This window comes from Macaca nemestrina, chromosome 2 (genome assembly GCF_043159975.1).
Source record: "Macaca nemestrina isolate mMacNem1 chromosome 2, mMacNem.hap1, whole genome shotgun sequence".
NCBI classification, from domain to species: domain Eukaryota; kingdom Metazoa; phylum Chordata; class Mammalia; order Primates; family Cercopithecidae; genus Macaca; species Macaca nemestrina.
This window is the reverse complement of record NC_092126.1, coordinates 101,790,235-101,805,488: the sequence shown is the minus strand read 5'-3', so window position 1 is coordinate 101,805,488 and position 15,254 is coordinate 101,790,235. Positions and strand designations below refer to the sequence as shown.

The 15,254-nt window shown below is 45.7% G+C and overlaps 1 protein-coding gene across 5 annotated transcripts in view; it reads left to right on the top strand.

Moving 5' to 3' along the window:
• Nucleotides 1-15,254, top strand: part of LOC105480210 (sodium voltage-gated channel alpha subunit 5) — a 102,707-nt gene that overhangs the window by 48,956 nt on the left and 38,497 nt on the right. For all 5 annotated transcript variants that reach the window (XM_011738775.2, XM_011738773.3, XM_071091458.1 and 2 more), the window contains exons 13-16: nt 1,410-1,542; nt 2,492-2,730; nt 13,347-13,520; nt 14,891-15,241. In XM_011738775.2, coding sequence (XP_011737077.2) covers nt 1,410-1,542; nt 2,492-2,730; nt 13,347-13,520; nt 14,891-15,241 — 897 coding nt within the window. The remainder of the gene's footprint in view (nt 1-1,409; nt 1,543-2,491; nt 2,731-13,346; nt 13,521-14,890; nt 15,242-15,254) is intronic.

The window sequence follows — 15,254 nt, the reverse complement described above, 5'->3', positions numbered from 1 at the left end:
GTTGAGGTTTCTGTTCACAGCGTGTCCACTAACATTCTGTTGTCCAAAGAAAGCCATTCATGCCCAGGGCAGGGAAGTTTAATTCACCCTCAGTGGGAGGGGAAAGAGAGTGCATTTGTGCCAAGTGATAACCAAACTATGATAGATGGCAAAGAAGGAGGGGAGAAGTTGGAAAACTTTAAAACTTGCTTGTGAGTTAAGCTGGCCAAATTCATGGTTGCGTTGGACCTAGGGTAGTACCGTTGCACCAGCCACCTCAGCCCTCTCAGGTGCCTCCACTTGAATACTTCCATGACTGGGAGTTCACTACCTCCCTAGGCAACATTTCAAAGCAGTCCTACCAATGGCCGGGATGTCCTTAACTTGAGCCCAGATCTATTTGGTACCCACCATATGCCCTGCTTCTTCTGCCCTGGGTAGTCTAGGCCCATCTTCCCTCTGCCCTGCGAAGATTACAGAGTCTTGCTATTGCATGCTGAATAGCTCAGCGCCTGGGCTGTGGTCATGCAGGGCCCTGCTGAAGTGAAGGCTTTGTTGGCCCTCCTTCTCCCTCTCCCCTCCCCAACAATCCCATTCCCCAGATATGTCCACTTTAATCATTTGGTATGCATTTTCCAGATCTTTTTCTTGTTTTTTCATCAAACTGTTTGCCTTGGAGATGTCCCCATGGGAGCATACAAAGAACTGCCTCATTCTCTTTGTTGTCTATCAGAGCCCAGATTTGGATTGTGTCTATAATTGATTTGAATATGGTTGCTATTGATTGGTTGTTTTGTTCTTATGGTATTAGGAACAGTGCTGCAATGAACATCATTTATGTGTATTTCTGATGCATATATGTAATTATTTATGAAGTTAGATTACCAGATGAGGACTTGGAGGGCCAATTTAAAGTTTTCTTGGTAAATCCAGCCTAACTGCCCCCACAAAAGACACAGCCTCCCACCAGCCACGTGTAAGCATTGTACTTTATCCTTCTATTAGCATTATCTTAGAGCATGTTAGATTTTTTTTTTCAGCTTCTTTATGCTCTTGACGCTAGGAAGCTTGTGGTCAATTAAGACTCCCAGATCATTTTTGCATGTACTAATGTGTATGACAGCATCAGGCTCAGGGAGGACCTGTGATATATGTAGCTTCCTGAACACACTCAGGAATCACTGCTGATGAGAGGCAGTGAAGAAGAAACGAGAATGAAGGAGACAGTGATTGGCAGGAGGGGTGGAGGGAGTTCTTAACTGGGAGGGAGTTGGGAACAGAGAAGCCCAGCATCCAGTGTCCCATCAAGACCTTCATCTTGATGGCATCCCCAGCCTGAGTCTGGACTGGCCACCCCAGCTCCAGCAGGACTAGAGCTAGAGTCAGGACCCCTTTCCCCAGGCTGACGCAAATCTCCTGATTGCACTCAGACCACACCATCGGAGGAGCCAGGCGGGCCCCAGATGCTGACCCCCCAGGTTCCATGTATAGATGGCTTCGAGGAGCCAGGAGCACGGCAGCGGGCTCTCAGCGCAGTCAGTGTCCTCACCAGCGCACTGGAAGGTCAGCACCCCCAGGTCATTTAAATACTCCCTACCTCTGCTGCAGGCACCCTTACCTTCATCCCAGCCTGATCCAGGCATCCCCCATTTGTCTTGGCCTGCTTTGGACATCCCCACACTGTCCCAGCCTTCTCTGTTCTGTGGAGCCTTGCCTGTCCTTCCGTCCCTTCTCATCTGTTTCAGCTTGTTCTCTCCTGGGCATCACTATGTCTGTGTTTCTCCCAAACACTCCCACATCTGGCCTGTCCCAGATGCTTATCAGTCTCATTCCATCGTCTCCCAACCATAACCATGTCTGTCTAGGACCATCCTGTCCTGAGCACACCCGTATCTGTTCTAGCTATTCCCATATCTACTTCAGGCTATTCCAGGCATCCCACATCTTTCCCAGCCATTCCTGCCCTAGGCAACTCCACATCCCTTCCAGTCTGAATTTGGCACCCCCATCCTGATCTTGTTCCCTCCTATCTCAGATGTATTCTCATCATTTCCAGCCTGTCCTCGGCATCCCCTCTCCCATTTGTCCTGACACATCCCAGATGTCCACATCTGTCCCTACCCATTCTGTCCCAGGTGTCCTTGTGTCCGAAGTTGCCTGTCCCCATTACTGTTTCATCATTTTCAGCCTGTCCTCCCCTGAGTGTCCCCAGGTCTATGTGGGACTGTTGTCTTAAGCAGTTGTACGTTTGTCCTAATAATCTCTCCTGTCCCCATTTTCCCCGCCTCCATCTTTGTTTCCTGTCCCTATGGCCCTCTTCTCTCATATTTCCAGACTAAGGAGCCAAGACACAAGCCACCCATTCCCTCGGCCTTTGCTGCCCCCACTGTCCCACTGTCATGTAGCAGCCCTGTCATCTCCCAAAGCAAGTCATAAATCTTTTCTGGAAGGTATTCCAGATACCTATGGCTCAGTCAACAGAATCAAACTAACTCACTGGCTGTCCCCTCAGAGTTAGAGGAGTCTCGCCGCAAGTGTCCACCATGCTGGAACCGCCTCGCCCAGCGCTACCTGATCTGGGAGTGCTGCCCACTGTGGATGTCCATCAAGCAGGGAGTGAAGTTGGTGGTCATGGACCCGTTTGCTGACCTCACCATCACTATGTGCATCGTGCTCAACACACTCTTCATGGCGCTGGAGCACTACAACATGACAAGTGAATTCGAGGAGATGCTGCAGGTCGGAAACCTGGTAAGAGCCACCTGCAGCTGGCTATCAAATGGGCATCCTGGCAGGAGGGAACCTCGGGCAGCTGGCACAGCCTTCATGGGTAAGGGAGAAGGGATCCTGCACACAGAAGGATCTTTTGGGGGTGGGAATCATCATAGAATTCATCTTGGAGGAGGGAGGGAATCTCAAGGTCGGCTTCTAAGGAGCTGAGAAATGTAGATTTGGAGTGGGAGGGTGGAGTGAAAAGTTTATGCAGATGTTCACAGTCTAGAAAACAAAAGTGAGCTGGGGGTAAACCTGAAATGTGTGGAGACTTGAGATTTTGTAATTTGTAGATGGAGGAGAGTGTGTGCAGGAGGCAGTTCTCTTATGGACCGAGCTTGCATCAGTGTTGTTGGATGGGGGAAATTGTGGATGAATGGTTGGATAGAAGGAGGGAAAGATGGAGGGATGGGTGGGTGGATGGGTGGATGGATGGATGGATGGATGGATGGATGGATGGATGGATGGATGGATGGGTGGATGGATAGCTGGGTGTAGTAAGTAAATCAGGCAGAGCCAGATTTGAATTCTGACTCAGCTCTTACTAACTAGCTGATCTCAAGCAATTTACTCAGTAATTGGCCCAATAAATATTTGTTGAATTCAATAAATGGGAAATTAGTATGACAATATCAACTTCATAGGAAGGTAATGAGGATTGAATAAGATAATATCTATAATCTGCTTGGCTCATAGATTGATAAGCAGTAAGCACTCAAAACAAATGATAGCTGTGCTATTGTTGTTGTTGTTAGATTGCTCCTGGAAGTCAGAATGTCTGGGTTCTAATTCCGATTTTTTTTTTCTTGATACTAAATCAAGTCCTGCCTCTTTATTATACGGATAGGGAAACCGAGGCCCAGAGACCGGAGGGATGACATGGCAGGGGCAGAGATGAGCATCTCTCAACTCCCAGGACAGGTCCATATTGGATCAGTCCAGGTAAACAGAGTCAGCTCATCTTCAGAGGATCCCAGGGCAGAGTTGCCATGAGCCCACTGGCCTCAAAAAGGAGCTTCTGAGATCACCACTGAGGTTGGTGTGAGGATGGTAGGGGGACTTCTGGCCCCATTTGATCTAAGCTTGCTCTTACTGCAGACCCAGCCTGTCTCAGGCCCAGCTGTTCAAGTGACCCCCACAGGCAGGTAGGTCTCTCACACTGTGGGGTATGAGGATTTTCTTTTCTTCTTACTTTCCAAACCCAGGACTCTAGATAGTTCTCTGCAGGGCCTATTGAGATTTTTTTCACCAATTTGAGTCCACTTGCTGTAATTTTACTTTTCTTTCCTTCTATGTGCAAACAGAAGGGAAAGCTACATCTCAGTGGGTAGAAGTCTCATGGCACTGTTGGGAATGTTGGGTGGTCTTCAGATGGTAGTTATGCAGGGTTTCAGTTGAGTGTGGTTTATCGGGTTGTGACCATTGGGTTGGACTGAGCAGCAAGTTAGGTGTGATGAACAGCACTGGTGGCTTCACTGGGTCAGCAAGTTGTGGCTAAACTGCAGTTGTATTAAACTTGTCAGTAAATTATAGATAACAGGCGGTGTAGTTGGGTTATAGCTATATTTTGTTCTGTTTGAATAGCTTTATTGCTAGTATGTAAGATTTTGATTTTATTGCATTTAATATATTCTAGGTAGTTTAAATATTAAGTGTTAAGAAATAATACCATAAAAATAAGCATGAGTAAATAATCAGCTTAGGAAAAGCCTTTCTAAGCATGTGTCTGAAGACAAATTCCATAAAGGAGAAGATTGATAGATTTAACTAACTTTTTAGCCCATCACACAAATAAAGATAAAAGGCAAATGAAACTTCTGTTTCCAGCAATATTATGGACAAGAAAATCTGAAAAGTCTCCTATTAATAAACAATTTAAAATACAGCAAACAGTCTTTGAATTATGTAGCTAAGTGCATGAGAAAGTATAGTAGTTCCTCCTATCCACAATTCTGCTTTCCATGGTTTCAGTTACCCATGGTCACCCATGATGTGAAAATATTAAATAGAAAATTCCAGAAATAAACAATTTATTAGTTTTAAATGGCACACCGTTTTGAGTATTACAATGAAATCTCACACTGTCTTGCTCCATTCTGCTCGGGGACATGAATTGTCCCTTTGTTCAGTGTATCGTGCTCTATATGCAACCTATCCATTAGTCATTTACTAGCGATCTCTGTTATCAAATAGACTGTTGTGGTATCACAGTGTTTGTGTTCAAGTAACCCTTATTGTACTTAATTGTTATTCTCCAAAGCAGAAGAGTAATGATGCTGGCAATACAGATGTGCCAAAGAGAAGCCAAATATATAACAAAGAGAAGTTGTTCATCTCTTATTGTGCCCAATTTATAAATCAAACTTTATCAGAGGTATGTAGATTTACGAAAAGGCATAGTATATATAGGGTTCAGTAATATCCATGGTTTCAGGCACTCACTAGGAGCCTTGTTGGAATGTATTCCCCATAGATAAGAGGGGGCTACTGTAACGGAAACCCGAAGTGCCAAAAACAAAAAGAAGCTTAAAAACCATAGCAGTAAACTTGTGAAATGGCTCTGTAGCTGCCGTGGGTAGGGTGGGGAGGTGTTGATTTGCATAATCTGGAGGCTTGGATTTTAATGAGCATGTAGAGACAAGACACTCAACCTTGGGACAGTGTGAGTAGGGGTCGAAACTGAGTAGCCCCATAAGAATATGACCATACATTCAGAAAAATGGTGATCCAGAAAAAACCTACACACAAACCCTGGGAAATGATAAAGAAGCCCTGTCTTAGCCAGGGCAGGAAAGGAAAAAAGTAACCCCTGAAAGGCTGTGACTATGGATTTGGCCTCATACAGATTTGGGGTTCATATTTACACCTGAGTAGTCCTGGAACCTACATCTAAAAAATTAACATAGAAAGTGATCCTAGAATAATGTCTTGGGGCCCCTAAAAGGGAACAAAACTTCTCTGGAAGGACACACCTTTAGCCCAGGTCAAACTGGATTTCCCAAATTATAAAACACAGAAGGAAATATTCCACCATGAGGAAGAGTCAGCAGACACACACACGGACAGACACAATCAGGCTATCCCCTTTAAAATGTCACATAGTAGAATTGCTTGATAGAGATTATAAAAATGTTCATAATTGGCCAGGTGCGGTATTTCACACCTGTAATTCCAGCACTTTGGGAGGCCGAGGCGGGCAGATTGCTTGAGCTCAGGAATTCGAGACCAGCCTGGACAACATGGCAAGACCCTGTCTCTACTACAAATACACAAAAATAGCCAGGTATGGTGGTGTGCACCTGTGGTCCTAGCTACTTGGGAGGCTGAGGTGGGAGGATCACTTGGACCCCCCAGTGGGGCCGAGATTACAGTGAGCTGAGATCATATCACTTCACTCCAGTCTTGGTGACAGGACGAGACTCTGCTCAAAAAAAAAAAAAAAAAAAAAAAGTTCATAATAACCAGAGACATAAAATAAGAGATTAAAAACATAAGAAAATAATACAGCTTTGAAAAGGAACCAAATAAAATCTCCATAAATGAAAAATATAGCCATTGAGATTAAAATTTCAATGTACACATCAAATAGTATATTAATACAGTTGGGGAGATAATTAAATGATTGTAAATTTAGATCTAATACAGTTGCCCAGAATGTAATATAGAGAGATGAAGAGAAGAAATAGAAGAAAGAAGGAAGAAAAACATATCTGACATTATTTTCCAGATTATGTTGTTGTCTATTTAAATCATTTTAGAAAATCTACAGAGAGGCTGTTAGAACTAATACGAGAGTTCAACAATATTAGTGGGTACAGCTTCAGTATTCCAAATAGTGTTCCTAGTCACCATCAACAATCAATTGGAGAAAATAAATTTTTAAAGTTATCACTTATGATCACAATAAAAACATGAGAAACTTAGCGATAAATATAACAAAAGATATGCAAATTTCATATGAAAAAATATGAAATTGCCAAAAAACATAAAAGAAGACATAAAAGTGGAGAGATGTGCCATTTTCATGAATGAAAGTATGACTATTGTAGAGATACAAATTCTTCCCAAATTAACCTATAAGTTCAATGTAATTCCAGTCAAAATCTCAATACTTTTTTTAATGGAACTTGACAAGATAATCCTAAAACTCATATGGAAAGTAAAGCAGATCAAGACAAATTAAGGACTAAGGTAGGGAACTTACCATAGTATGTTAAGATATCTTAGAAAGCTAAAAATATTATAGTATTGGTGCAGGGATGGAAAAAAAGATTGTGCTACAGAATTGAGAACACAGAAATAGAACAATCCATATTTGGTAACTTGATAAATAACAGAGATGGTATTATAAATCAGTAGGAAAAGGCCGAGTGTGGTGGCTCATGCCTGTAATCTCAGCACTTTGGGAGGCCAGCCGAGGCGAGCAGATCATCTGAGGTCAGGAGTTAGAGACCAGCCTGGCCAACATGGTGAAAGCATGTCTCTACTAAAAATACAAAAATTGGCTGGGTATGGTGGCATGCACCTGTAGTCCCAGCTACTCAGGAGGCTGAAGCAGGAGAATCACTTGAACCTGGGAGGTGGAGGTTGCAGTGAGCTGAGATCGCACCACTACACCCCAGACTGGGTGACAGAGTGAGACCCTTTCTCAAAAAATACAATACAATACAATACAATACAATACAATACAATACAATACAATACATCAGTAGGAAAAGGATGGGACTGTTTAATAAATGATGCTGGGAGAATGGTTATCTGTGTGGAAGAAAATCAATTTAGATCCCTACCTCACATCATATTCATAAATTAGATGCAGGGGAATTGTACTTAACACCTAAATGTGACAAAGCAAAACTTTAAAGTTTTTAGAATAACAACAGGAGAAAAAGCTTTAAGATCTTGGGGTTGGGAAGGCCTTCAATAATCCAAAAAAGCTTACATCATGAAAGAAAAGATTGCTAAATTATAAATTGTTAAAATTTGTAATCTCTGTACAACAAGGGATATTACAAACTAAGTGAAATCACTACCACAAACTGGAAATTGATATTATAGTAAGTATTTAACTAGAAATATATGGAATCCAGGCAATATTGAAGATTTACACATCAATAGGAAAAGAGGGATAGTGATAAAATGATAAAAACACAACCACAACAATGGACAAAGGAAATGACAAGCAAATCACAGAAGAGGTAATTCAGATGGTTATAAACAAATGAAGAGAAACAGAGGAATGGAAGTTAAAGCAACATTGAAATACTGTTTCTTGCCCTAACAGAATAAAAACTAGGCTTCTGTGTGTTGACAAGGATGTGAAACAGTGGGAATTCACAGCTTGTAAGAGTGTGGATTTGGTACAACCATTTGGGGAGCAATTGAACAATATCTGCTAAATCACAGATATATACTGTATACCCTACTGCTCAACAATTCCATATATATATATATATATATATATATATTCTTAAGAAAGTCTCACACATCTGTACAAAGAAACATGTATAAGAAAGTTCTTTACAGTATGTTTAGTCATAGGGGAAATTAGAATCAATATAAATGTCCATTAATTTTATAAAGTGGATAAATAAATTGTGGTGTACTCATACAATGAAATACTGTACACAATTAGAATGGATACATATACATGTGTCAATAAATCTCAAACACAATGTTAAAAATAAAAGGAACTTGAAAGAGAATATATAAAGCATAGCTTATTTACATAAAGTTAAAAGAATACAAAAATACTGGCCGGGCGCGGTGGCTCAAGCCTGTAATCCCAGCACTTTGGGAGGCCGAGACGGGCGGATCACGAGGTCAGGAGATCGAGACCATCCTGGCTAACTCGGTGAAACCCCGTCTCTACTAAAAAAAATACAAAAAACTAGCCAGGCGAGGTGGCGGGTGCCTGTAGTCCCAGCTACTGGAGAGGCTGAGGCAGGAGAATGGCCTAAACCCGGGAGGCGGAGCTTGCAGTGAGCTGAGATCCAGCCACTGCACTCCAGCCTGGGCGACAGAGCGAGACTCTGTCTCAAAAAAAAAAAAAAAAAAAAAAAAAAAAGAATACAAAAATACTATGTGGTGTTGTTATATACATTAAAAATGTAAAAATGTGTAGAAATGATAAACATCAAATTTGGGATAGTGATTACCTTGGAATGAATACAGTACTATGGGTGGCTCCTGGTTTATCTGTGATGGCATATGATAGGTAAGAATTCATAGTGGAAGCCATTATTTGAATTACTGGTTTAACTCCTTTATATCTCAGTTTCCCTATCTGTAAAATGAGGATGATAAACATTACATATCTCATAGGGTTACTGTGAGGGTTAAATGATTTAATATATGTAAAACACTAGAACAGTGCCTGGCATACATCAAATGCTATTTAAGTATTTGCTTTTTTTTTTTTTTTTTTTTTTTTTTTTTTGGTAAGGAAAAAGAAAACAAGATTTGAAACAAATATGGCAAGATGTTAACATTCGTTAGAGTTTGGTGGTAGGTGCACAGGTAATCATCTTATTATCCTATACTTAAAAAGTATTTTAAAGTGTAAACAAATACAATAAAGGTGAATGACAAATCAGGAAAATTGTGACGATACAAATAGTACTAATAGACAAAAGGGTAATATCCTTAATATATAAAGTATGTTTATAAACCATATAAAAAAGGAAACAGCTTAATAGAACAATTAAGAGCAAAGGATATGAACAGAAAATTTCACCAAATAAGAAATACAAAACAAAAAGAAATGTCCAATAAAACAAGAATGTCCTGTTGGATGAGAAAAGGTCATGGGAACGGAGTACCCAGTATTAGCATAGTTAAAGGGAAGCAGTTACTCACATGCAGCTCGTGGAATTGGTTAAAACCTTTCTCCGAGGATCATTTAGCACTATGTGTCAGAATCTCTGAAAAACATTCATTGACTACACAATTTCATCTCCAGAAATCTTTCCTAAGAAAAGAATTAGACAAGTTGCTTTAAAACAAGCATGTAAAAGGATATTTATTGTGGCAATGTTTTTAATAGGGGAAAAGGAATGACTATCACAGGGAAATGGCTAAACCAGTTATAGCATATCTGTACAGTGGAATATGCCACAAATGTAAAAAAAAAGAAAGAAAGAGAGAGAGGGAGGGAGGGAGGCAGGAAAGAAAGAAGGAAGGAAGGAGAAGGAAGGAAGGAAGGAAGGAAGGAAGGAAGGAAGGAAGGAAGGAAGGAAGGAAGGAAGGAAGGAAAGAAGGAAGGAAGGAAAAATGATGCTATAGATTGTGTTTAATTGGCATGGAAGGATGTTCACAAGGTACTATGTTTTAGATACAGGTCTATAGTGCATGGAATATGGTCCCATTAAAGTCATATGCCAAGGTCAAAGATAATTTGGGGTTCCCCATAAGTTCCCCCAATTCCTGGAAAGCAGCCATTTGCACTCATTGCTCAGTGAACCTCCTGCCAGGAGTTAGGGGAAGTGGGTCACCATGCTCAGAGCCTCCATCTGCCAGATCCCAGTGAGCCTATAAAACATGCAGAGTTGTTTATATCTGAAGGCAGCCCCTGCCTGGGTCTGGAGCTCTTGGCCACTCTCAGCAATCACAATAAATGCTGCTGACAGTAACAGTAATCACCCTCTCATGCAGAGTATCCACTTCACAGCCATTAGCTATAACTCCTAGAAACCTCCTATGGAGTTGTTATTATTATCCCCATTTTATATATGAGGACCCTCAAGGCTCAGAGAGCTGAAGAAACTGGCCCAAGATCACACAGAGGCAGCCCCTGCTCTGGAATCCGGGCCTGGCCACCATTCTCTGCATATCTTAAACCATCCAGCTTTGCTCACATGGCCTTAGAAAGCCTGGCATGAGCCTGTGGAAGGAGGAGGTCTGTTACCAAAATGTATGTACTTCTCAAGCTTAGCTATAGCTACACATTAGAATCACCTGGGAAGTTTTTTTCTCTTTTTAATCCCCATAACTGGGTTCCACTCCAGTCCAATGTAAGTAGAATCTCTAGGATGCGACCCAGGCATCCATATTTTTAAAGCTCCCTACGTGATTACAGAGTGCACCAAGTTTGAGAGCTCATGGTCAAAAACAACACTTGAACTTTAAATCCCAGGAATCTGGTCAAAACGTAGATTCTAATTCAGCAGGTCTGGGGCCTTACAAGATTCTGCATTTCCAAAGAGCTTCCAGGTGATGCTGTAGGTCCCTGAAAAACCTTTTATTGTTTCCCCGAAGGGCACTCCCCAAGAGCCTCTCCTGTCTTTTTTTTCCTGAGTCCTAGCTCCACCTGATCACTGCCATCTCGCCACCAAAACAGCCGGGAGCCTGGACAAAGTGAGGTGCAGGGCTTTTCCTGAGCTGCCTTCTCTAGAAATGAGTGTCGGCACTCATGGGTGTCAGACCCACCCTGGTGCACCCCGGCAGTGCTGGGGAAGATCAGAAGTGGGGGTCCAAGGGAGGCGCTACCCGGGCCCCACCTGTAGGGGCTCTCAGAGAAACTGCGCAGGCTGTGCTGCTGAGTGAGGGCTCTAAGCACAGCTGTGTGTGTCTGAGGCTGGGTAGGGAAGGCTCCTGGAAGTAAGCAGAGCAGCACAGGACAGGCAGGACGTGGCGCACGGAAGGTCAAAGGCTCAAACATTCGTTCATGTATTCAACAGATACTAGTGGACCACCTATGGGCTGGGCATCGTTCCAGGTACAGTAGGGAAAGGTCCCTGCCATCACACAGCCTATCTTCTAAACAGACGAGGCTCGATAAACAAATAGCTGTTAGATGGTGGTGTGAGGCAGAGGAAAATGAAGCAAGGATGGGAAATAAGGAATTTGGTGGGAGGGAGGCACATTTTAAGTTACCAGGACACCCATGGATCAGGTGGCTCTGAAGGGAGTGAGTTATGCGGCTGGGGAGAGGCATGACCCAGGGAAAGGGAGCAGCAAGTGCAAAGGCCCCGAGGAGGGGACAGCAAGGAACAGGCGTGGCTGGAACAGGAGAGCAACAGGCAATGGGGCGGGGGTTGGAAAATGTATGGAAACAGGTTTGGGTGCTGGGGAGAGAAGCAGGTCTCAAGGCTGTCTCTCTATGTGAGGAATGCAAACTGAGGCTGGAGGATTTCAGGGTCCCTCCCTTTCCCAAGACCTGGCTGATGGAGGAGCAGTTCCCTCTGGGCATAAGCACTAAAGGGACCCCTGAAGTCAGGAGGGCTGGGCTGGTGGGTGGTGCCCTGTGTGGCAGTGCTGAGAAGCCCGCCCACCTGCCCTCCTGGTGCCTACCCCTGAGCCAACAGCATCCCGCTGCCCTCCAGCCCACCTCCACAGGGCCCCTTCTGAGCTGATGGGGAGAGGATGGCACTGGGGTGGCCAGCAAATGCCTCTCTTTCTAGCACAGAGCTCTGTCAGGGCAGGTGCCCAGACCAGAGTGACCTCCCCACCTGATTGCCAACCCCGGTGAGGTGCCTCGGCAATGCCCGTCTCTGACCCCCACCTCCTCACAACTGCTGCAGGCCTGACACTGTTCTCAGGGGTCCTCTGGCCCTCTGGCTTTAGCCCTCCCCTCCAAAAGACCCTGAGTGCCTCCTCACTGCCCTCAGGACAGCCCCCCCAGCTCCTCAGCATGGTCAAGAGGCCCTGCATGTAGGACCCCAACTTCCTGCCATCCACACCGTCACAGAACATTCTCTCCTCAGTTGGCACACTGCAGGGCAGCTGGCACGGCTCTCTGGTCCTCTGCACCTTGGGATCCTTGACCACAGGGTTCTGCCGGCCAAGGCTGGGCAGCTTGGGACTCGTAAGTCCAGGCAAAGTTCAGCCTCTGCCCACTCAGGAATGTTTCTGGAAGAGAAAGGAGGTTTCCCTAAATTCTGGAGAGCAGCACTGGGTTCCTCTCCTCATTCTCAAACCTAATAGCTACGTGGCCCCAGACAAGTTACTTAACCTCTCAGTTCCTCAGTTTCCTTACCTGTAAACTACAAGCAATGATACTTCCTAATGGGGTTGTTGGATGAATCAAAAGAAACCACATGTGCAGAGTGTTGTGACCAGCACTTGGCACGTAGCCCTCGGGAGGCAGTGGCTGCTGATTATCACAGCGGGCAGAGTCCAGTAGGTGGATGAGGAGGAAGGGCCTCCTGAGGAGCAGGAACAGCAAGGACAGAGACTCTGGGTCAGGGAGCCATGAGCGTCATGGTGATGCGTGGTTTCGGCATGTGTTGGGTGAAAGCCCTTCCTGTGGACACACAGATCAGAAGTCTAGCGCTAGGTCATGTCACTGTCCACTGCAGGTGCCCCCTAGAGCTGTGAGTCTCTGTGGAGCCTGCAAAGGGCCCAGGCCCTTCCCGACAGCCAAGCTGTGTGCCTGGTGTGCTTGGTGAGCAGCTGCAAGGGCTGGGGGAGCAGGCTGGAGAAGAGAGCTGTCCCCAAGGGCTGGGCCATGGCCAAGCAAACCCCCACTGGGAGCCTGGGCACAGTCAGAGCTGGCAGCCCTGGAGGGAGCCCCTGCCACAGCGAGAGTCAGGAGGCAGGTGCCCCTGCTCGCCAGGGGCTCTTTCCATCCTGAACAATGCCTGCTCCCTCCTCAGGTCTTCACAGGGATTTTCACAGCAGAGATGACCTTCAAGATCATTGCCCTCGACCCCTACTACTACTTCCAACAAGGCTGGAACATCTTCGACAGCATCATCGTCATCCTTAGCCTCATGGAGCTGGGCCTGTCCCGCATGAGCAACTTGTCGGTGCTGCGCTCCTTCCGCCTGGTACCTGGCTGGACCCACCGCAAGCGGGGGTGGGCGGGATGGGGTGGAGGGCCGGGCACAACCCAATCTGAGGTCATCACTTGCTCATCCCTACTTTGATCTGTCATGCCTTCACCCAACAGCCATTTGCTAGGTACCCCTGGATGCCTGGCCCGGTGCTGGTGATGGTAGGGTACAGAGGCAGGCAAGGCAGGAGACATTTCTCCAGAGGAGCAATTGTGGTGGCCATCCTGATGAATTGCAAAGCCCTTTGTGGTCCAATGTGACCCCTTTAGCCCTCACAGGATCCAGGAGTGGGGCTGGTATTACTACATTTCCATTTCACAGATGAGGAGACTCAGAGAGATGACACAAATTTCCCACAGCTACATGGCAGATAACAGAGGGAGCTGGGCTGCTAACTGCTCATCCGAGGTTCTGCCTGCTGGTTTCTGAATCAGCATCTTTAAAATATTAATGCACACACACATCACCTGGGGATCTTGTTAAAATGCATATGCTGATTCAGTGAGTCTCAGGTGATGTCAAAGCTGCTGGTCTGTGGACTACACTTGGAGCTTGAAATGCTTGAGAGGTCCAGACATGGGGAGGGAGGTGTAGTCAGGGAAGGCTTCCTGGAGGAGGTCCTGAGCACTGTGGGTTGCTGCACATACAGTGGATGGGTGTGGAGCAGCGGGGAGTGTGTAGGAAGGCAGGATGGTGGAGGCAGGAGGGAAAGCTAAGGCTGTGGGTTCTAGTCCTGACTCCACTGCTATGAACCAAGGGAGGGACTTAGACCTCAGTTACTCCACCTGTGAGGGTTGGCAGCTTCTTCTGTCAAATGAGGTAATGCCAGTGCCAACCTCATGTGGTTATTGGGAGTTCTGACTGAGTTCATCCATTCTAAGCACAAGGCCTGGCACGCAGACATTCAGTAAGTGTTAAGCACCTTCCCCCCTTTCTCTGTGATGACTGAGAGGCAGAGGTGACTGGACGACTCAGAGATGGTTTGAGCTGCCCCAGAGGATACCTGATGAGGACAGGTATGAAAGAGCAAGGACACTCCCTGTTGAGAGAATGTAGTGGGCAGTCCCTGGAAGTGAGGCCAAGGCAGAGAGGAGGCTGGTGTGGGGACGAAGAGAAGGGCTGAGCTGGGGAGGTGAGGCTGGAGCTGTTGACCTGACTCCCAGAGCAGTGCCCAGTGAAGCTGCCCTCAGGCTGTGGAGACAAACAGTAGTGGGTGCTCTGGGAAAAATGGGGGGAAAAATAGGTGTCAGTGCCCTCCAAGGACTCCCTGGACTTTCAGGCAGGAGTTAGAGAGAGTGAGGGTGACCGTGGGCAGCAGGAGCCAGAGACCCTCACAAGGTCCCCTGCTCTTCCTCCTTCCCCAGCTGCGGGTCTTCAAGCTGGCCAAATCGTGGCCCACCCTGAACACACTCATCAAGATCATCGGGAACTCAGTAGGGGCACTGGGGAACCTGACGCTGGTGCTAGCCATCATTGTGTTCATCTTTGCTGTGGTGGGCATGCAGCTCTTTGGCAAGAACTACTCAGAGCTGAGGGACAGCGACTCTGGCCTGCTGCCTCGCTGGCACATGATGGACTTCTTCCATGCCTTCCTCATCATCTTCCGCATCCTCTGTGGAGAGTGGATCGAGACCATGTGGGACTGCATGGAGGTGTCTGGGCAGTCATTGTGCCTGCTGGTCTTCTTGCTTGTTATGGTCATTGGCAACCTTGTGGTAAGTTGGCCAA